Source organism: Pectinophora gossypiella, chromosome 7 (genome assembly GCF_024362695.1).
Source record: "Pectinophora gossypiella chromosome 7, ilPecGoss1.1, whole genome shotgun sequence".
NCBI classification, from domain to species: domain Eukaryota; kingdom Metazoa; phylum Arthropoda; class Insecta; order Lepidoptera; family Gelechiidae; genus Pectinophora; species Pectinophora gossypiella.
The window spans coordinates 1,294,708-1,317,811 of NC_065410.1; the positions used below are offsets into that span (position 1 = coordinate 1,294,708).

The following is a 23,104-nucleotide window of genomic DNA, read 5'->3' on the forward strand; positions in this document are numbered from 1 at the left end:
TGTGAAGTGGAATACCAACCCTATCAACCCTCGTGTCAGGGTTATTATTGACCCGCCAAAGGCCCCTGACATGGCTCATGTTACGGCTACGTACTTACATCAGTAAATAGTGACCGGGACCAACGGCTTAACGTGCCTTCCGAAGCACGGATCATCTCACTTTCGGACAATCAGGTGATCAGCCTGTAATGTCCTAACCAAACTAGGGATCACAAAGTGATTTTTGTGATATGTCCCCATCGGGACTCGAACCCGGGGCCTCCGGATCGTGAGTCCAACGCTCAACCACTGGACCACAGAGGCCGTTGCTTTGGTTAGGTACCAAAACATAATTGTGTAGGTATTTATTTAATGTTCGGATATTGTTATACTAGCTTTTATTTAGGGGCTTTTAACAAAGTTTGATAAGACAGCCCTATCGATCAACACTGTCTATAACTGATAAAAAACATATTTATTTCATGCTTAAAAACCTAGTTACTTATTTGCGTAAGAGCACACAGTGTCATAGAAAGAAGAGAATTAAATAGGTAAATATTTGTGCCCGGTTAATGGCAATAGACTCGCCACTTACTTTTTTTATTTAATTTATTTATTTGATTCAGGCAACTAAGGCCCATATAACCTAACCTAACCTATATACTACCTAAGAATACATACAACATTATAATTATAATAAACTATTTAGGGAATTTATTGTTCATCTACGCCATTCTGAAGCATATTAGTATGTCTTTCATAAAAATCTTTTCCGACAACATTTATCCCGTTAACCTGAATTTTTTTACAGAAGAGATTGCCTCTTTGACCTTCCAACCCGCGAAGGGAAAGCCAACCCAATACAGATTAGGTTACATACCTCCGTAAATGCATTTTCTCGAGACCCACGATGTTTTCCTTCACCGCTGTACACGTGACAATCATTTATGATCCAAACATGAATTCGAAAACAAATTCGTCAATCATTGATTTAGGCCTGTGCTAGATTCGAATTCGAACCTGCGACCTCAAAGTCAAGCAAGTCAAAGGCAAGCGTTCTACCAACTGCGCTACCACGGCATCTTTTCCGACAACAAAAAGAGTAAATGGCAGTTTCAGATACCCACTTCCCATAGCGCAGTGCACGGGTTCACTACTCGCTCGTAATAATCAACAATTGTAAAAATAACGAATTGTAATTGTAACCGACAGTAACTGTACTTCAATTGTCTGAGTGTGCATGCACTGAATGCACTGAGAGCCTTTCTAACTCAGCTGTTACGTAGTGACTCATTTGTGAAAGGCCGTGTCGTTATGAGGAAAAATACTTTGACAAACTGATAGGTACTTAAATAATAATAATAATACTAGGTAGTAAAAAATAGCGGTAGTAAAAATGCCAAAGTTTAATTATTTTTTATTTAAATTCAGCTAACGTAAACATAAGTAAAAGTTATATATATTTGTGATACACTTAATAAAGAAAACCCCCTTACAACTTGAACAATGTTTAAAATTTATAAAAATAATTTAGTTTTAAGTTATTGTTATGATACTTTTGCGGTACCCTTACAGGGTACCCTTACAGGGTACCCTTACAGGGTACCGCAAAAGTATCATGTCACATGTTTGTACATATTTACTTATAAAAACTGTAATACCATGTGACATGCAATAAATCAAATAAATAATACGACAATGTAAAAAAATAATAATAAATAAATGATTATGAATTATTATTATTATGTCTACTTTATAACATTGATTTTTTGAGTATGTTGTTTTGTGTTAAATTAATACAGCCTACCCTGAACCGGCGTGCGTGAAGCGATTGATGAATGTGGAGGAAGCAAGAGAATTATGTCAGGATCGAAGCAAGTTGAATTCTATAGTCTCTGCTTACCCCGGTGGGAAATAGGCGTGAGTTTATGTATGTGTGTATGTTAAGGGTGGTATTAATAAACTAATCGCAGCTTTGAAACTGCTCTCAAGATCATATCAATGTGACAGTTCTTATATAAAAACAGGGACTTGAGCATGGTCTTGAGGGCAGTCTCAGCTGAGATTAGTTTATTAATACCACCCTAAGACGGCCTCAGTGGTACTGGTTTTGAGCTTTTTTTTTTTTTTTTTTTTTTTTTTTTTTTTTTTTTTTTTTTTTTTTTTTTTTTTTTTTTTTGACGTGACTTATTGTAGATTTGCCGCAGATGGCATTAACTACTTGGCCGGACAAATGGGGAGCGCTGAAGGCTCTCACCCGGTACAACGTTTAAGACAACAGGCCTGAGGGTGCCCAGTTGGGCGCGAACCTCGGCTCAGGGCGTCGTCTGAGAGGAAAAATATTTGAAAGAATTAATCGACCCTAGTGGGTCGATAGCGATAAGCGCTGAATGAGGGAAATCGTCGACCACGCCGGCGGGGTCGGTATCGGGGTCCTGAAGTGTTTGACTGGTTTTGAGCGTTGGACTCAAGATTAGGAGGTCTTGAGTGCGAATACCGATGGGGACATATCACAAAAATCACTTTTTAAGCCCTGGTTTAGAACATTTCAGGCTGAGCACTTGAGCCCCGAATACTACTTACTGATGTAAGCACGTAGTCGTCATATCAGGCATCAGATTATCGTGCAACACGGACCTCCGTGGTTTATGTCGCTCAGTAAACATTTTAAACACATTTTTACATCACAAAAATCTATTTCAACTCTTCCTCGTTTTAATGATACTTGTATAAAAGAAATGCCCATCATCAGTTCAGTTATTTTGGCCGAACAAATCGGTCGTTAACCTTATTTCGTAACGTTCAGTTAAGCTTAGTTGCGCGTCCACGAGAACTTCGGTGCGCGTGCACTGAGATTGCACTGAGGGCGCAGGCAGTATACGTAGCAGGCGCAGTATACGTCAAACAAAGAACATATAAATGTATATAAACCACTCCGTTCTTATGTAATAGTTTACTAACCTATCTATCTATATATTATAGCTAGTCTTATTCTTCTTCTTCATCTTATCGTGTGGGTCGTAAGGTGGAATACCAACCTCATCAACTCTGATGTCAGGGTTATTATTGAGCCGCCAAAGGCCCCTGACATGACTCACATAACGACGACAGGCAGTCGCTTCTGTAAAAACGGCCTTGTCAAATTTTCAGGTTAGGTAAGCGGTCCCTGTGAAAAACGGGATAATGCTTCAGAAGGCACGATAAGCCGTTGGTCCCGGCTACTATTTACCGGTGTAAGTACGTAGTCGTTACATGAGCCATGTCAGGGGACTTTGGCGGCTCAATAGTAACTCTGACACCAGGGGCCTGTTTTATAAAACTTACAATTGTAAATTAAAATGACAATTTGGTGTTCATTACGTAGCTAATATGAAACTGCAAAATATTCGTGATCACACACTTCGCAATGTACATCAAATTGTCATTGTAATTTACAATTGTAAGTTTTATTAAACAGGCCCCTGGGTTGATGAGGTTGGTAATCCACCTCACAACCCACACGAGAGAAGAAGACAGGCGTGATATTATGTTATGTATGTATACAAGGTCGGACAAAAAAACAAAACGGATGATAATAACAACTTAATTTGCATATGACTTGGACTATGGTCCATGACCCTTTAAATATATTCATAGTACCTACGTGACAACACAAGCATATGAGTAGAATAATTATTGTAATGTTCTGGTGGCCCAACGCCTTAGGCGATTCTCACACTGCCCCGCATGATGCACAGATGCAGCGTAGCGCGTGGAAAATGCATCCACGCGCGTTCATGCGGATGCATTTTCTCTGTGTTAGACCGTGCATGTTTTCTGTACAAACGGAGATACTTACAAGCAACGGAAGAACACGCATCCACGCGCTACGCTGCGTCATGCGGGGCAGTGTGAGAATCGCCTTAGATAGTTAGTTCTTCTTCTTCTGTCGTGTGGGTTGTGAGGTGAATTAGCCCATCAACCCTGGTGGCAGGGTTATTATTGAGCCACCAAAGGTCCCTGACATGGCTCATGTAACGACTACGTACTTATATCGGTAAATAGTAGCCAGGAACAACGGCTTAACGTGCCTTCCGAAGCATTATCCCGTTTTTCACAGAGTCGGCATACCTAACCTGATTTGACAGGTCCGTTTTTACAGAAGCAACTGCCTGTCTGACCTTCCAACTCGCGAATGGAAAACTTGCCCATACAGGTTAGGTCACATAACCTCCGATAACGCATTTCTCGAGAATGTGGGTTTCCTCACAATGTTTTCCTTCACCGCTGAGCACGTGATAATCATTTTATGATCTAAACATGAATTCGAATTCAAATTCGACATGATTTAGGCTTGAGCTGGATTCGAACCTGCGACCTCAAAGTGAGAGGCAAGCGTTCTACCAACTGGGCTACCACGGCTCGTTTATTTGCCCAGAGAGTGTATTTTAATAATGAAATTAGTGTTTAATGTAAATTTTCATTGGTCAATTGCAGTTTGTTTTGAAACAGGAACCCGGCCCGAGCAGCCGTTAGCCGGATTTCAGTACGCATGCACCAACTTCGCACTTAGCTTGGCCTGCGGTGTAAGTTATACGCGTTTTATTTGCGAATATTTAAAAAAATAAATTAAAATATACTGTAAACTCAGATATGAAGGGAGATGACCATGGGGGTCATGACCCCTCCGCCACACCCTCTAGGCGACAAAAATTCAAAATTCAAAAATATTTATTTTTCAGAATTGCGCTTTTTCAACGGCAAGAATTCAATTAAGTACATATTATGTAACTAGCTGTAAAACTAGTACCACATCGGAATCTGTAACGCTGAGGAAAGACGCGGCCAGAAAACCTCCCAGCACAGGGCCCTAGTCCTACTGTTTCATGTTTTCCTTTCTTTTTTTTTTAAACATAGACAGTTTGGGTCATTAGGAGATCCGCAGGAGAACTAAAGTCACCGACATAGCTCAGAGAATTGCAAAGCTGAAGTGGCAGTGGGCAGAACACATAGCGAGGAGAGGTTCTGGAGTGGCGACCACGTGTCGGACGACGCACAGTGGGTAGGCCCGCTACAAGGTGGACCAACGACCTGGTGAAGGTCGCGGGAAGCCGCTGGATGCGGGCAGCGCAGGACCGATTGTCGTGGAGATCCTTGGGGGAGGCCTATGCCCAGCAGTGAGCGTCGTACGGCTGATGATGATGATGGTGATGAGTGTGCCCCACCCCCGTCTGACGTAAAAGCTGGATACGCTCTTGGTAAAAATAATAGGTATGAACTCTCTGCTCTTCCAACTTGGCTCAGCATGCAGTCATTACCCGGCTGTGAGTCACGTCGCTGTAACCCAGGAGACGGCGCGGCCTGTGGCTGCCATCTTTATGATATATCTGTTCATAATAATATCATCATAATAATGTCAAAACTAGAGAACTTGCTAGAGAACAGCAATATCAAAAAAATCAATCAATAGTATGTACGATTAGCTGCAAAAGTCCAATCAGTTTCTTGCAAAGTAATAAATTAACTGGGTGCACTTATGACCTCCTGGTTGCTTGTCGTTTCTGTAATAGACCAAAACCACCTACAAAGACTTAAATTGTATAATTATGACAACTAATGGTTCGTAATTTTATCAATGTTTACAAATAATTCGCTGGGCTCAGTGACTGAGCTGTTGCTCTTTGATTATATTTAATTTTTCACTTCAGTCATGCCTATGACCGCCTAACCTATGAAAAAATCGTTCGACACTATATGCCTCGAGTGCACTACTTTTTCCTATTTATTTTACGAGCGGGTTTTTTCTATAAAGAATACAGTCACCCTCGTAGAATTTACGATCTTTACATAATATGGATATTTATATCTACTTATCCAGGATTAGTGCTAACTTGCAATAATTGTATAATAGTCTAACAGTTGCGGAAGTTGTCCAGAATACCTACTATTACAGAAGTCCACTTGTGTGCATATTAAATGGAAAAAAAAAACCAAAAAAATACCTTTTCTCCTATGAACATCGAGAAACCTGGCAAAACAAAGAATCCCACAGGTACAGAAAGTAAATAAAAACATCTGTAAAAGTGGAATGCGGAAACAAATTAATTTTTATGTGATGAGCCAACGAATATGACAAAGCGAATGACAGCGTGTTTGAAATTAATTGTTTTATATTTAAATAATTAGTTCCATGTACGACTATGGATGGAAATAAAATAATGTGCCTGCTTTATATGCTTGTCATCCTGGGTGTTAACACAAGAGAAGAAAAAAAAGTATAATAAGTAATATTTCATAAAAAGTGTTATGATAATAATAAATTTATTTATCAAATAATACAACACCCATACAAATTAAAAAATACAATTAATTAAGGTTGCCTGGAATAGAATACAACTAAACAATAAAACTACCTATTGTACTGTTTCTTTATTTCTTTTTTGTTTCTGTATATTGTACTTCCTGTCAATGCAACAAGATATTTGTTATGTTATGCTAATATTTTAAAATCTTAGTTATTCTAAAGTATTAGGTGACTATACATTTATGATACTATGCTAAAGGAATTCCATAAATAACTAAAATATTTAATAAACTCGTTTCATTGCGACTACTATAAAAACAAAATTTCCACGCCTGCACAAAGTTACATAGCAATGTTGCGTTGCCATATAACTGTAGGAGTTTGGGTTAGTTCAGCAATCGGTCTTTTCGACTAAGCTATCGGCACGCTGCCGTTACGAAGGCCGTTTTGACGTTTGTCTTGCTTATCAAGTTTCGTATTAATTAATAACTACGTTAAAAAAGCTAATAGTTCATACTTCATTGTGTCGTAACTATTAATTTATATTTTATAACTATTACGCATATTGCTAGAACTTTATTACGTCAAAACGGTCATCATAGCGCGTAGCGCGTCTGCCGCTAGTTAAAATATTGTATTTTTGCCAACAAATGAACTGACAAAAACAATTTACATTGAACTTTAGACATTGTAGGTAATGATGTTATAAACCTTGAATTTGGTTAGGTACATTACACAATGCTATCGCCAATTTTCTGATGCTAACCAAGTAAGTCCTTTATAAGGCAGGGAATGTCCTATGCAAACATTTTGTTAGTCCAGATTATACGCTTAATCCAAGAGATTCTGTTTATCTAAGACCTTTTGGGACCCGGAACGGAAACTGAATAGATTGCTAAGCTCAATGTAGACTGAATTATTTTAAATGTTTGTGGCCTACTTTGGACCTTGAAGTCGGTAGGTATAAAATTGGTGGTACTACTTAGGTACTTAAAATAAATAAAATATAAAAATATGTCCAGCTACTTAATTGAAATAGGTTGGTTGTTACCCCTACTACATGGGACTTAAACATAGCTTTTGAGGAGTCAAGTGGATGTATATACTATACACCTCTGCCTACCCCTTCGGTGATACAGGCTTGATGCTATGTTATGGTTGTTGCAGTTATAGGTAAGTACAGCATAAAACATTGATTGCATCAATATAAGTGAAAATTAAGAATAAAAAAACGCGATTCCTTTTCTTTACCTTCAAAAGAATATATTAGTATAAAAAAATGCCTACAACTTTTTTATTATGGTAAACTAAGCACAAAATCCAATTTCATAACATAACGATCAAACATAACGATACTTATTTTACAAACCTACTTTTATTTTATAACCATGCTTTTATTTAAAAAGCACCTACCTATCTTTGTAAACACTTTGATTTTATTTATTATGTTGGCTGAATTGGTAGACTACGTTATGTTGGCTAAACTGTACCAGTGTTGTATGACAGAAAAAAATACCCTCCCGTTAAGTTGATGTATCCGAACATTGTCGATAAAGAGATTAATAAACCATACTTTTCTTAATAATATTTGTTATTTTATAGAAAACGTTCTAAATATTTAATAAATCATCAGGTACTAATACTAAACATACCATAATTCAGTTTAATGTTATGATTTGATATAAATTTGCTGTAATTTTTATCATGATTTCTATTATGAAAGTATTATTCGATGACAAATAAATAGTGATCCCAATTTTTAAATATGATAGCAAAAAAGCAAGACTTATTTTACCACCAAAAATAATCATGACAATCCATTTTAGAAAATAGGGTGTCTTTGCATCATGTGGAGTTTTAGTTTAGTTAATTGGCAACATTTCAAAAAGAAAGTGAAGTGAAAGAAATGAATTTACGAGAATAGGTCGCATAGATTTTTGGTTGATTTCCTTTTCACTTTGCTTTCATATTCTCATTAAGATCTAATAAACTCGTGTTATTTTGTATTTCTGGTTATACTTTGATTCAGCGAGTCTCGGTGCCGTAACACCGAACACAAGATAAGTACGAGAGTGAACAGCATCTTATTGATTTTCTTCCTTGCATATGCTTTCAACCAACGCGAAGTGGTGTAATTACAACTAGCGAAGAACTCATGATCTAATTGGAATACGCGTTCATTTATGTAATAAGTCACATATCGTGTGACATTTCTCCTAATTCGGTGTAAACAGGAATCAGTAAAAATGATGGCAAATTCACTTGACACCGTAAACGCGAATCAACCCACGCAAAATGGTAGCAAGTTGCAGCCCTGCCATAACGAGTCCAAGACAAATCTCATAGTGAATTACTTACCACAAACGATGACTCAGGAGGAGATCAGATCATTATTCTCAAGTGTTGGTGAAGTAGAAAGTTGCAAGCTCATCAGGGACAAAGTGACAGTATTCCCTGACCACATCCTGAACGGACAGAGCCTGGGGTACGCTTTCGTCAATTACCATAAGGCAGAAGATGCTGAGAAAGCTGTGAACACACTCAATGGCTTGAGATTACAGAACAAGATCATTAAAGTTTCTTATGCTCGCCCAAGCTCTGATGCGATCAAAGGCGCCAACCTATACGTGTCTGGTCTGCCTAAACACATGACTCAACAAGAATTGGAGAAGCTCTTCAGTCCATTTGGCACAATCATCAGCTCACGCATACTCCATGAGAATGTGAATGTTGGTCACTTACTGCAGGGAGGTGGGGATGAGCAGACGATCCAAGGACCTTCAAGAGGAGTCGCTTTCATACGCTATGACCAGAGAACTGAAGCTGAATGTGCTATACGTGAGTTAAATGGCTCTATACCCCCAGGTGGCACACAACCCATAACAGTTAAGTGTGCAAACAATCCAAGCAATCAGAACAAGGCCCTGGCCCCATTAGCTGCTTACTTAGCCCCCACAGCTTCACGTCGGTTCGTCGGGCCTGCTGGCAAAGCTCTTCTCGCCATCAACAAGGGTCTACAACGATTTTCTCCCTTAGCTGATCCCCTCATCCAAGGTAATGCTCTAGGAGGTTCAGGTTGGTGCATCTTTGTCTACAACATTGGTGCTGATACAGAAGAAAGCATCCTCTGGCAGCTCTTCGGCCCCTTTGGTGCTGTCCAAAGTGTGAAAATCATCAGAGATCCAACCACCAACAAATGCAAAGGGTATGGTTTTGTAACAATGACAAATTATGATGAAGCTGTTGTTGCCATCCAGTCGTTGAACGGATACTCGCTCAATGGCCAAGTACTGCAGGTCAGCTTCAAAACGAACAAAAGTAAATCTTAAGCTTTGCAAAGTCTAGTCAATAAATTGTAGCTAATTGCAAAAATGTTGATCATTACTCTGTCATGGTTTGACATCAGGCACTTGATTTAGTTTACGGATTGATTGTGATGCGAATCATGACATGATTTGAACCAGTGTAAGAAGTACAAACCTACAACTATCATCACATTATTGCTACACTGAAATAGGGAATTTTTTTTTTGTATTTACTAAATGAGTGGCAACTTCAACTTAACTGTTTAATATTTATGACTTACTAATTTTGTGCCTGTACTCATGAGAAGTAAAAGCGAGACGTGCAATTAATTTGTGCAGTTTAGTGCTTATTATGTGTGTTCCAATAAAAAGATTTTCATGGACACGAATTTTGCATTTTGTTTAAAAATACAAACATTGGGTTTGCTCAAACAAGCCAAGATTGTGTCAATAGATGCTGGATGTCTGTTGATGCGGAAAAAATGCATGTCTCGCTTTTCTTGAACAATTGTTGTAATAGATGTTTTCTTATCATTTGCCCACTTATTACGTAGGCAATAATATTGACCTGATTTTGTATAGGAGCCATACCTATAGCGTAATCCTTGAAATAACACCATTACTTGGTGTTAATTTTCTCTTTTGATATAGGTTGTACGGTCTAAGTAAGACTATATAATATAAAGTTTTATAAGGCCAACAGAATTTCTAGTAGTTTTCTGGCAATAACATATTTTTAAAGACAAACTACAGTGCAATAAACTTTTTACTGTAAGTAAAAATAAAAAATATATAATTGAAAGATATATACAATATTATGTATATTAAACCCAGTGCAATTATACCCCACATCTATAGTATATTGGAAATACAGAATATTTATTATGTATACACTTTTGCAACTACCAAAGAGTCAGAATATATAAAAATGTGACTGATAAAAATAACACTTGATTGAAATAAGTGACATTTTGTGTGTAATTCTTCCATGCTGTAAAGAAATAAAAGTTACTCCATCTGACTGTTAATCAAATAAATATTTAATAATTTTGTTTACATCTTTATAATTCTAATTTTCGCCAATAGTATATCTAACAGTCATAGAATTTGAATACAATTTGCATTTAACTCAGGGTCATGTAACTTGTTTAAGTAACTCTTGTATCTTCCTACTCATTATGTAGGTATTAGTAAAAGTTGTCCAGTTGTCTCTCTCGAGATTAACTTATGCACAAAGTCATAAATTAATGTGAGTGTTTAACTTAATCGTCATTAAATGTGTTTATTTCAATAATCGTACGTAAAATTTTGTACCTATTTTTAAGACGCAAATCCATTAATGGACAAATTTGCGAAAAGACATCGAAAATTTGAATAGTTTTAAAATCAAAGTGAGATGTTTTTCGATATATTTGTTCTTTAAATGTATGTGCTTCTTAAGCTATATTAGTAATAGTAATATTTACATTATTATGTATTCAATAATCTTCATTATTTTAGCTTGTTTCAAATATGGCACTGCTAACATATAGGGATTCAATTTATTTACTAGCTGACGAGGCTTTTGCCGATTTAACTATTAAGTGTACAATACTGTATTCAATAATAATTGTTGTAATCTACTAAATGTTTTACTGTTTATCTTCCAACTTCATGGAGTCCAGTTGATACCCATATAGAAATGGAGATAATTTAGGTACAATTAATTATATAAATAAAATATTGATTATATTAAATATGGCAGTGTCATAAAATAATTTGATTTAAATGTTCCAAATAAACGAATCTCTCAGACTTACAACCACCTAAATATAAAATCTCAATCAAAATTATGAAGTTGAAAGGACCATGACAAAAATACTGTAACTAGAATTGATCAACATTTTATTGAACTAAATTTTGTATTGACTAAAATATTTGGGCGCACGATTTACGGTGGAAGTCAAATAAAGTAGTGTCCCAAGCATTTCTCGTATATATACTTAAATGTCTCAATTGTTATACATGTTTCAATGATATCTTATAAAACGCGATGTGCAAATGAGAATATTTGACTTCTACAACATGATATTGTCTCTCTAATTCTTTTAATTGTATAATCACCTATTTATTATTACATTTAAGTAATTTATAATTCATTATATAAACATAATTTATTGTCATAATCGTAATAGAAATATAGATTTCATTTTGATGTTATAATTAATATATTGAATATTAGTGTAAGTTCAAAATTAGTTGAGTAAATGTACTCGATATCGAACATTATACCTATCTCATGATTTGTATTGTTCTGGGACTTGAAACTGGTACTTATGGGTACTGGAATATTCTACCCGAAATACCGGTAATTCGTACCTAGATAATTATATACTTCTCAAAATGTATTCGGACGTTTTAAGAGCATTAGTGGATCATTTCAGCATTAGTGACATTTGCTATTGAAATACTCTCAACTGATCAAAAGTCGGTACCAAATAAGTACCAGTACTTCTGTACCACCGGTCCCTAGATGATACCGGTTTTTCAAGTCCTGTTTGTTCCAGATATTTGTATTGGTAGTATCTATAACTACATAGTTAAATTATTCATAGATAACAATAAAATGCATATCATATAAAAGAACTACTGAGGTGTGAGATTCTCAAAGTAGATGGGCTTGTTAATGCATTTTGGAATAAGTATTTTCGTTTAATGTCTATAATACTACTAAGGATAAATGTTTCATTAAGAATAATCATTATTTATTTAAAGTACTTAACTACACGGAACTAGTCAGTTATAATTTTGCGCAACATAAAATTTTAGGTATAATACTTATTTAAGTATTTAAAAAAAACTGTGTTCTCTAATTTAAAATGTAGCTTAGGGATTTGAGTTTAAATTATGTTGGTGTGGTGTTTGGTTAACATAAGTATAACATACCCTTATGGAGCACACATTACATAACGACGGGGAAGAAGCAAATACTCCTATCTTACACAGACCTAACTGTAAGATAGGAGTATTTGCTTCTTCCCCGTCGATAACAATATCGAAATGGTGTGTATGTAAACTAGTCACAGGTAATATACCTCTGAGTAAAATATGCTATCTGTAGATGTGTCCCGAGTCTTAGCGCATTCGGTAATTATTGGCAGTACCGCGTTTCCAATTTTTGATATTATACAATGTCCAACGTTTTTATATATCGTATGGACGTATTTGGCCAGCGCTTGAAGGTTCGGGGCATTATTTAATACCAATATTTAATATAGTTTGTGTTGTGTCGTCCTCGACTTGTGAATACAATGCTTTTCCACCGAACGAACGTACCACAGTTGCTCCCATTACACACCTGTCCCAATTATCGTATTGTTTCGTTCTACATTATTTGTGTTTTAGACGTGGTATTTTGTGTTAGAATAGTTTCAGTTAATTTAACTAACATCTCGATTTTTTTTAGTGTTACTTACATATTTATCTTAACCACATAATATGATTTGGTTTAATTATTTTTTTTCTTGTTTGTTTTACTGGGCAGGTTTGGGTATTGTAAGGTTTTGGCCTAGGTGTAGCTAGAGTTATTAAGACAGAGTACAAATCGCCGATAAATGTATGGGAAACTTTTGGCTTACTTACATTTAATTTGAAATGTCAACGAATGTAATCTGACGTAGGGAATATTGATAGACATTAAATATTGACATTAGCAATAATATGTAAAATATTCTTTTATTTTCCACCCACTATATGATATACATATGTATATTCCTTCATACCTTTCGTTCCTATAGTAACATATTATACAGCAATGCCTTCCATACATACATACATGCATAAACTCACGCCTATATCCTGCTGGGGTAAGTTGCCACCAGGGTTGTTACCTTTCCTTTCCATAAAACCATGTGTGCAGCAATGTTCCCTAATGTGACATTACTTGAAGCAGAAATATTAAGATTTTCATGTTGTCTATAATATTGTCTACTTAACACAGAGTGTTTGAATTTGTGATAATAATATGGGATAATTGAGGTAATAAACTGAACTTTTTGCAGATTGGATTCCTATTGAAGTTTCCTTTTTTAAATTTAATTTATTAGCTATAGAGTAGCAGCTGCTGAAAATAACATAATATACCTAAGAAAAGTAAATAATTTCGAGAGAAAAAATTTAGTTGCTGAGTCTGTTGTTTTTGTGGTCGCAAAAAGCTAAGATTTTCAAAGTCTTGTTTAGGCAAAATAGCAGATACAGAAAGAAGTACAGCAAATCACACTAATAGGTTAGCGCTGTTGCGGGTGTAAATAGAACCACAGATCATATAATACATAGGACTAATCAAATCCCATGCATTTTGTTCATTGCAAGATATTCGCTGTAAAACCACTCGCTCGACACTAGCATAATAGGGTACCTACTAAGTAATAGGATGGTATACCCAAAACAGCACATACATTTTATGAGTTAGGTATCGAAACCTGAACAAAAAGTAGGTACCTACGTAATTATCAACATTCACTCTTGTCTAGTACCATTACTGGACACAGTCCCATGATGAAACTAACAGTGGGTACAACTATTTCTTTTCGAAATTCAGTTTAAATTCTGTCCTTTTAAATTCGGTAGGTATGTACAAAAAGGTCCCTGTCTTTATTTTTTTGCTATAAAACAGAAGAATGAATATGTCCGGGAAAGTTAATGATCGATAACTATCTAGTTATATTTTACTTAAAGATTTAAGCTATGACAAATGTTGAAAATGACCCCGTATGACCCCTTAACAACATCGTCTATCACCCCTTGTGTATAAAATCGATCGATAGCTGTGACCAAAGCCATAATGGAAACCTCTGCAACACTTACATTGCTTCACTACCATAATCGCACCCTACTCGATCTCTTGGAAAAGCCAGCAATGTAAATAAAACGTGTTTATAGATACAGCCATGTGCATATGTGTTAAGTTTGTAATTTGTTTATTTATAAGAAACTTTGTTCATAATTATATTCAGCAACCTTGAATGGAACAGTCAGTTCAAGTCGGCTAGCAGGAAGACAAAAATAGTTTTGTTTTTATTCGTGTAATTATCAAGGCAATCTTCATAAATGCATTTTCTGTGACGTTTGGTAATGTCAATGTGGTAGTGATGCGTAATGTAGTTTCTTCCTTATCGATAAAAGTATTATTACTATTATTTCTTTATTTTTTCTTTTTTATTATTTAATGTTTCACTCTTACCCTAATCTTACAAATATTCACTTGTTTACTACGGAAGAGCGTTGGCTCCTAACACAGGCTTTTATGCTTAAAAGGAGTCATCAACCCTAACTTAGAATTTACTTTGTAAAGTGAAATAAAAATATTTTCATTTTCATTTTTTTTTCAAACGTCTTGGAATTTGTTCATTTATTTATTGAAAAAGTATACAATATTCGCCAACCTACACAAAATTTAGGATAAATCTATTCTATTCTATATTAATATCCTTATCCATTGTCAACGCTAGTAAAACATATCGACTTTTACAATGAGGGTCTCACCAGACTACGTTCCCCAAAAATATAAAGATGGCATTGTATATATTTGTCGCGATAATTACCTATTTTCTCATTGCTTGGGTATATAATTTTATTACTCAAAAATATAATGTATTGGCAGAGGCATATAATAAAAATAATAGTTACTTGATATTTGGATTAGATCTGGTATAAAATTAGTGTGCTACCTATATTGCTTCTCTTTATTTTTTATCCGTATAACAATGGGTGGAAGATGTGTTGTGCCTGGGTATTATAAGAAGGGTCATCATTTATACCCAAAAACAAAGTAAAAAGATGCATTATATCGGTTACGTATGAAATTAGAAGGATAAACGAAGGCAATTCTGACCAGCGCCATCTTTATTTTTTTTTGAAACGTAGGCTGGAAAGTCACTCTTTACTAAGGTAAAAGTAAGAAACAAGTCTTTATTCTATGGTTGCTCGGTAAAATGAGGCGGTCAAGTTGTTTAAATTTATATAATTATACTCATTTATTTACATCTTCAACTTTTCGGTAAATATAAAAAGTGACTAGGTACCTACATGGATGGATAATAAAATAATAAAGGTGATGATAATAAGTGAGAACATCTATGTTCTGTAAAGTCGATATCAAATTAATTTAATTTTCATCGATGGGGTGGATGTCTGACTGAAGTATGAACAGCACTAGTATTTTACTGTTTCACTGCGATTTCGTTTGAGATGGTGTTCGAGTGGCAAAATGTATTGAATTGCATTTAATTGAATTAGAAAAAGTGTTTACAAATGTGAATTTCCTGATCCTTTTACCTTTAAATACTTGTAAGGAGTGAAAAGAGCTCATGGGATCGTAAATTTTGAGCGGACTTAATGATACTTTCTTGGTCAACATGGAATCTTTATCAAAACAAGAGTTAATTTCTACTATAACGAAGCAGGCGGATCAAATAAAACGCTACGAAGGCCGTCTTAGAGGTAAGTTGCGATAAGTTTTGTATTTTACACGTGTATCGAGGTATAATTATGTACTTAACTACTATAACTTGATACCATATGTTTAGGGAAACATTGGTATGATTACTCACCTGTTGTACGAGGATAATTAACTGTTTTGTTCTAAATTAATATGATATTATAATGAATTAACCATATAATAGGCAGGTAGGTACATCAAACCGTTAACATAACTGTTGGATGTTTACATTAGAAGATTGTTTATTGTATTGAGTCTTGGCGAGACCTTTGTCCAGCAGTGAACTATTTCCGGCTGATGATGAAAATGATGATGAGGTACATCAAATGTGGGTTAATGATTTCGAACTTTATTCATAGAACTGCTTAGTTTAGAATCCCTTTTTTTTTTTTTTTTTTCATTTTTGTGCCCAAACATGCGATCGGTCGACTGACCATAAGCAGTTTTGATGGTTTGGTTTTATTAACATGCAGGACAGGCCCCCTCATTAGAAGGCTGCCTTCATTAAGGTGCTACTGCATGTTATCCCATATGTGCGTCCTTTTGAGGCGTCTCATGTAGTGGTTGTCACTTAAACTCCGGGCCAGTTTGTTTTGGTGATGAGTAATTCGATCTCTGTATAGCCTTGTAGTTGTGGCAATTTCTTGCTTAACTGTCCTCATTCCAAGGTACTCGTGTAGTTCGTCCATGCGAGTGAACCAAGGTGCTTGCGCTATTGATTTGAGCACTCCGTTTTGGAAGCGTTGTAGTATTTCCATATTTGATGTTTTTGCAGCACCCCACAGCTGAATGCCGTAAGTCCATACTGGTTTCAGTACCGCTTTGTACACCAGTATTTTATTTTCGACGGAGAGCCGTGATCTTCTGCCCAGGAGCCACTTCAATGTCCTAAATCGGTGGTTACATTCATCACGTTTCTTTTGGATATGTGTTTTCCAAGTTTGCTTCCGGTCTAGATGAAAGCCGAGATATTTTACTGTTGTATTGTGTGGCATGGTCTCTTGGCCAAGTTTCACGGGTGGGCAGTCTTCTTTCCTCAAGGTAAAAGTTATGTGGTTGGACTTTGTTGCGCTAGCCTTGATACGCCAGGCTTTCATCCAGGTGTGGACCTTGTCTAGATGTATCTGCAGATTACTTGAAGCAGTCGCAGCGTTAATGTCCGATGACAGGATAGCAGTATCATCCGCGAATGTAGCCGTCATCACACTGTCTGACTCAGGTACGTCAGCCGTGAATACGAGGTATAACAATGGTCCGAGCACTGATCCCTGGGGGACTCCAGCCTTGATGTCATAGAAGTCTGAAACTGCGTCGTTGATTTTAACATAGAAAATGCGGCTCTCTAGGTAGGATTCTAAGAGAAGGTACATATTATGTGGTAGCGTTTTTTTGAGCTTGTACTTTAGGCCATCGTGCCAGACCTTGTCAAAGGCCTGTTGCACGTCGAGGAACACTCCTGAACAGTATTTCTTGTGTTCGAGGGATTTTCTAACGTGCTCACACACTCTATGCACCTGCTCAATAGTTGAGTGATGCCTCCGAAACCCGAATTGATGTTCTGGAATGAGCGACCCTTCCATGAGACATTCATTCAGTCGTGTTGCCAAGATTCTCTCAAACACCTTCGACAGAACCGGAAGAAGACTTATGGGTCGATATGAGGACGTCAGATGTGGCGGCTTTCCAGGTTTTGGAATCATTGTTATCTGCGAGACTTTCCAAATACTTGGATAATACGCAGACCTTAATATGGCGTTAAACAGAGAAACGATCAAGACCAGCGCCTTTCTTGGTAAGTTTCTTAGAACTTCCGCTGTTATTAGGTCAAACCCGGGGGCTTTTTTGAGTTCAAGGTCATGTATTGTCCGACGGAGCTCTGCAGGCGTACAGCATCGTACAGGAGGACTAAGCTGGAGATCGCTTTTTAGAAATGATGTCACCTCTCGATCCGTATCTCTATCACCAAGATCTTCGTTGGTCGTAAAAACACCACTTAAAAACAATCCAAACGCTTCCGCCTTTTCTTGGTCTGTTTTTGCCCACGTGCCATTTACATTTCTGAGTGGATGCTGAGCTGATTGAGGTTTTTCACGACATTTTACAGTTTTCCATAGCGAATATTCGTTTTTGGTGGGAGCAGCGGGTGTTAGGTTTTGCAAATGTACTTCCAGCGTTTCATTCTCGGTATCAATCAAAAGTTTTTTAAGCTCTGCCGCAGCTCTATTAAAGTCCTTTTTATCAGCTGGGTGTCGACTGCAATGCCAAACTCTCCGTAAGCGCCGTTTTTCCAGGATTTTCTCCCTGACGACATTTGGTATGTATTGATTGAACGGTGCCTTTGATGTTACTCGGGGTATTGGAGTACACAGCCATGCAGCTTCCTGAATGTTCTTTGTTATGTACTCGGCAGCACTATCGATGTCTTCTTTCGTTTTCATACTTAGTCTGAGATCTAGGTTTTCATTTTCAGTTTAGAATCAAAATGTTTATACCTATATTTATATCTATACTTTACCTTACGGGAACATTCAGTAGTAAATTATTATTAACCTCTCATCTGCCGAGATACCAGACACAATAGATTTTACATTGTGTCTGGTCGAGATCCGCGTTCCGGCAGATGAGAGGTTAATAGCCTATATTGTCCCACTGCTGGGAAAAAGCCTTTCATCTTTCCACTGCCACTTTCGGTGAAATCCCACTGATCTGTTGGATAGGCATTAAGATCGGTGATGTGCCATTTTTGGGAATAAAAAGTGGGAGTAAAAAGGCACAAAAGTTATGTAAAAAGAACATTATAACCTAACATTTAGCCAGATAGGCTCAGAGTACAAGAAAGAACAATTTGGAAAAAAAAAGAAAAACAGCCAGTGTTCTTACTGTTAAAAGAGTTTTTACAAAGGAACATTCATATCACTTTCAAGGACAGAACTTCTAGTGATGTTCCGATTCCAAGTTGTCATACTCTACAGTTGTGTTGGTATTATGAACCATCAATGACCCATGGTCTCTGTCATATATGACATTCCCAGTTACACCTCATCACTGATCAAGATTGTCTCATCACTTTTTTCAAGGTCTTCATTTTTGCTGTCCAAAAACACATTCTGTATGATTCATAAGTTTTCTTTAATATTATGTTAATCATGGGTTCTCATCGCGAACATTAGGAAACATTGTTCAAAAAAATTTCAATAGATGACGCTAATAGTACCGATTTGTAATTAAAGTTTCTTTAAAAGCCAATAATCGATAAATAGGCACTAAAATTATGTTTTATAATTTAAAAGTTATACTCCAACCAAAAGTTAATCAAAGATATTGGCATTTAATGGAGATTTTTATATTTTTAAATTTAGTGGTTACTCTAGCGGATTTACGTCGGAACTACGTCGAGTATGGAGCTTGTTGAGGGGTTGAACGTTCTCGTTTTTATTAACGCCATCTATAATTATGTGTAAGAAGCTCGCTTAAAGTTGCGCCATCTATCGTTAATTATTGCAACATCGATCTAGCTTTGCCACAGATAATAAAATATTACGTTTTTAAAAGATTGTGTTTATTTGCAAAATACATTTTATTGAATTAATTAAATGTTTAGTTGTAATTCTCATAAATTATGGGAGATACAATATCAAATTTTAAAAAAAAATATAACCTGTATAAATATCATTTAAAACTAAATTTGAGAACAAAAAAAAACGCAACTTTCAAATAACGTAGGTAGGTTAGTAACCTACCTATGTTTGAAAATGTTTGTTTTCGTTTGAATTACGAGTCGAACGCGCCTTCTACGTTTTGTGTATTGTGGTTTACAAACTAACCCTGGACTGAAATCGGACTTTGATTTGGCTTCATGAAACCTGCTTTCACGTAGCGGCACAGGAACAGTGGTTATAAAAAATGTCTGCACACAATTTGTTCTTATTATAATTGTACAAATTCTTCGGAACAGAAGTCAATGTTCCGTTTTCCGTGGGATGACGTCAACCGCCTAAAAGTATGGCTTGAGAATTGCGGTAAGTAGTTAAATGTTTACTTTTATTTATTTTTAATATTAAAGTGCAAAAAGTTATCAAACAAACAATTTGATAGAATCAATGACAATCAAAACTGGAATAAAATAAAAAGAAATACCTAATTAACATGGTGGGAAAGTTATTGCCACTCCCCCTACTTGCTAGACTATTATTTTGGTACCTAATCGGTTTATCATTTGTCACCATTTATCATTTAGTTTACCATAATTAATGTAATACTTAAACTCATGCTGAGATCAACAGTTTAGAGTAGTAGAACAGTTTTTTCTGTCTGAAGAACATAATATAATTAGGTATTGTGCTCAATGTCAATTTGGAATTATTAAATTAACTTTTGTACAATTGGGTAATTTAGCATGGCATATAGATATACTAATCAAACTTGAAAATCATAATTAGTGATTTTTAACATATTCTTACTGGGAACTCAGGGCCTCCAGATTCTGAACCAATTGCTATAACTACTAAAGCACTGGAATAGTCAAAAACTTGTAAAGTACCTACTATATACCAAACTGTATGCGATGGATTTATATTTCCAAGTGAACTGTGGAATAAAAGGGACAAAAGTTAAAAAAAGTCAATCAAGTACATAATTATTGCTGAATTTTGGACTGTTTTATTGAACATTTTATAGACCAGGGCGGTTAAAATAGCCACATCGAAGCAATTCATCTAAGAAAGCAATATTGCAGTTTCACATTTGTGCATATAAAAGTAAGTGTGCGATGCAAACAAATGTCAAATAGCAATATTGCTTTCTTAGATGAATTGCTTTTATGTAGCCATTTTGGCCCCCCAGATATCTACTTACACATTTACTTTTAATTTAAGATGAAAATAAATAAAAATAAAACATTAATTTATTTCTTCTTATACAGTCTTAATAGATACCTAAGATAAACTACTATCTACCAAACCTACAGTTTTGTACCAATTTCACACATCGGGACTGTGTACAGAAGCCAGGAACCCAAATGAGGTATACCTAGTATCTTGGTCTCGCTCACACCTGACCACCTTTAGACACCTTGAGCAGGTAACAATCTATACATACATTATGTATAGGTAGGTACCTACAAGAACTTAATAAGACATGTCAAAAGTTGCTGTTTTAGTAGATTCTGCCTCTGTGTATTATTGATTAGAACATTAGGCTTATGATCTGGAGGTCCGGGTACTGTTTCTGATATTATCAAAATTACTTTGTGAGATTATTCATCACAAATCAAATATTTTTAATGATCACAAACAGTTAGAACATACAAAAATTTATGCAACATACCTACTACAGTACACATGGGAGGCCTGTTTAAGCAATTTCTTCCAGGGAACCACTACCATGATCCAACCATTAATCTTTGTTTAGTTATGACATTGCGGACTAAGTCACTTAATTGTCCGAAAATGTAAGAGTAAGCTTTGCTTCAGAAATTATATAGTTGGTCCGGGCTACCACCAAAACGATTACCTCCTGTTATTTGAGGGTAGAGACGATCCAGCAGTGGAACATCTATAGGCTATTTATGTTTTATTGAAAATTATATTCTTTTCTTGTAGGTAATATGAACATTGCCCACTTGCCTGCAGAAAATTTGCGGTCAAGGTATTTATGCATTGACCATTTCAATATCAAGTATGTACGAAATGAGACTGGTCATAGAAAAAGACTCCAGAGAAGTGCAGTTCCAGAACCATATCAGACTCAAGACGTTCAAAATCGCTCAAGCACTTCCTCACCAGGTAAGCACAATTAATTTGTCAAGTTATTACCTACAATTGGGTAGGTAGGTACTTACCTACCACTGAATTAATACAAATACAATCAAATTTTTATTGTAGGTTAGGTACCTACCTATTGCTTGAATATCTACATAATATTGGGTTTTAGTATAGTGATAGTGAGTTATTACTACTTATTACCTACATGAATGATACCTACCGACCTTGAGTTTTTTTGAAATGTTAGGTACCTAGCTAATTACAACTTACCTACTACTTAGATGTAGACAAGTTAATGTAGGTACCTACCTACCTAGTTAAATGTTTAAAGTAGAGGGGATAGGTTGTTTGTATGAAGCGTCCGGGCTGTGATGATAGATAGGTTCGATAGGTGCCTATAGACGTCTCGATTCCGAACCATTTTCAGTAACTAAACTATAATAAAGCCGTATTAACATAAATTGTAGGGTTTAAAATAATTAAAGACGTAAAATATTACTTTATTGTACCTATACCAAGATACCTACCTACTATCTATAATACCTACTTAATACCTTAATGACAAATTGACAGCCTCCGTGGTCTAGTGGTTAGAGCGATAGGCTCAAGATCTGGAGGTCCGGGTTCGATTCCCGATGGGGACATTGTCGAAATCACTTTGTGAGACTGTCCTTTGTTTGGTAAGGACTTTTCAGGCTTGAATGGTGATTCAAGCAATCAGGTGTGATTGTTCGAAAAAGTAAGATGATTCCGTGCTTCGGAAGGCACGTTAAGCCGTTGGTCCCGGCTATTAGCCGTAAAAACACCTCCACCAACCCGCAGTGGAGTAACGTGGTGGAATATGCTCCATACCCCCTCCGGTTGATTGAGGGGAGGCCTGTGCCCAGCAGTGGGACGTATATAAGCAGTTTATAATACCTTAATAGGTAAGTATCTACCTAGGTAAGTTAGGTAGCTATAGGTAGAAAAGTAGCTTTTCGCTTTCAACTTTACGCAGACGGCGATTGTCGTAGATGGGTAGGTAATGTAACCTACCATAACGTAACCAGTTGTTTAAGCCTGAAGGGGTAACAAATATACAGGCAGATTTACCTACATACCTAGGTACCTACTACGCATCGCATCGCATCGTACGTACCTATCATTTGCGTTTGCGCGACTCAGCCAGTAGGTAGGTACCTGCCTACCTACTTACCTACAATCGTAATAACACGTGACCTCGCGCAACGCAACAAGCTAGAATGGATCTTATCTTTATAATGACATAAAGTCTATAGTTGCTCGACACACGGAATTG

At 36.2% G+C, this 23,104-nt stretch overlaps 2 protein-coding genes across 3 annotated transcripts in view; both read left to right on the plus strand.

The window, feature by feature from the left end:
- The window catches only part of LOC126368174 (GRIP and coiled-coil domain-containing protein 1), a 235,441-nt gene that overhangs the window by 193,450 nt on the left and 18,887 nt on the right, over window positions 1–23,104 (plus strand). The window contains exon 1 of one of the 2 annotated variants that reach the window (XM_050012063.1): window positions 15,760–16,047. The exons of the other annotated variant lie outside the window; for it this stretch is intronic. Coding sequence (XP_049868020.1) covers window positions 15,963–16,047 — 85 coding nt within the window. The 5' untranslated portion in view covers window positions 15,760–15,962. Of the gene's footprint in view, window positions 1–15,759; window positions 16,048–23,104 lie in introns of those variants that run through there. 2 annotated transcript variants of the gene reach the window in all.
- Window positions 8,143–12,513, plus strand: LOC126368206 (ELAV-like protein 1). Its single transcript, XM_050012104.1, has one exon. The coding sequence runs from the start codon at window positions 8,509–8,511 to the stop codon at window positions 9,589–9,591; it is 1,083 nt and encodes a 360-aa protein (XP_049868061.1). The 5' UTR covers window positions 8,143–8,508; the 3' UTR covers window positions 9,592–12,513.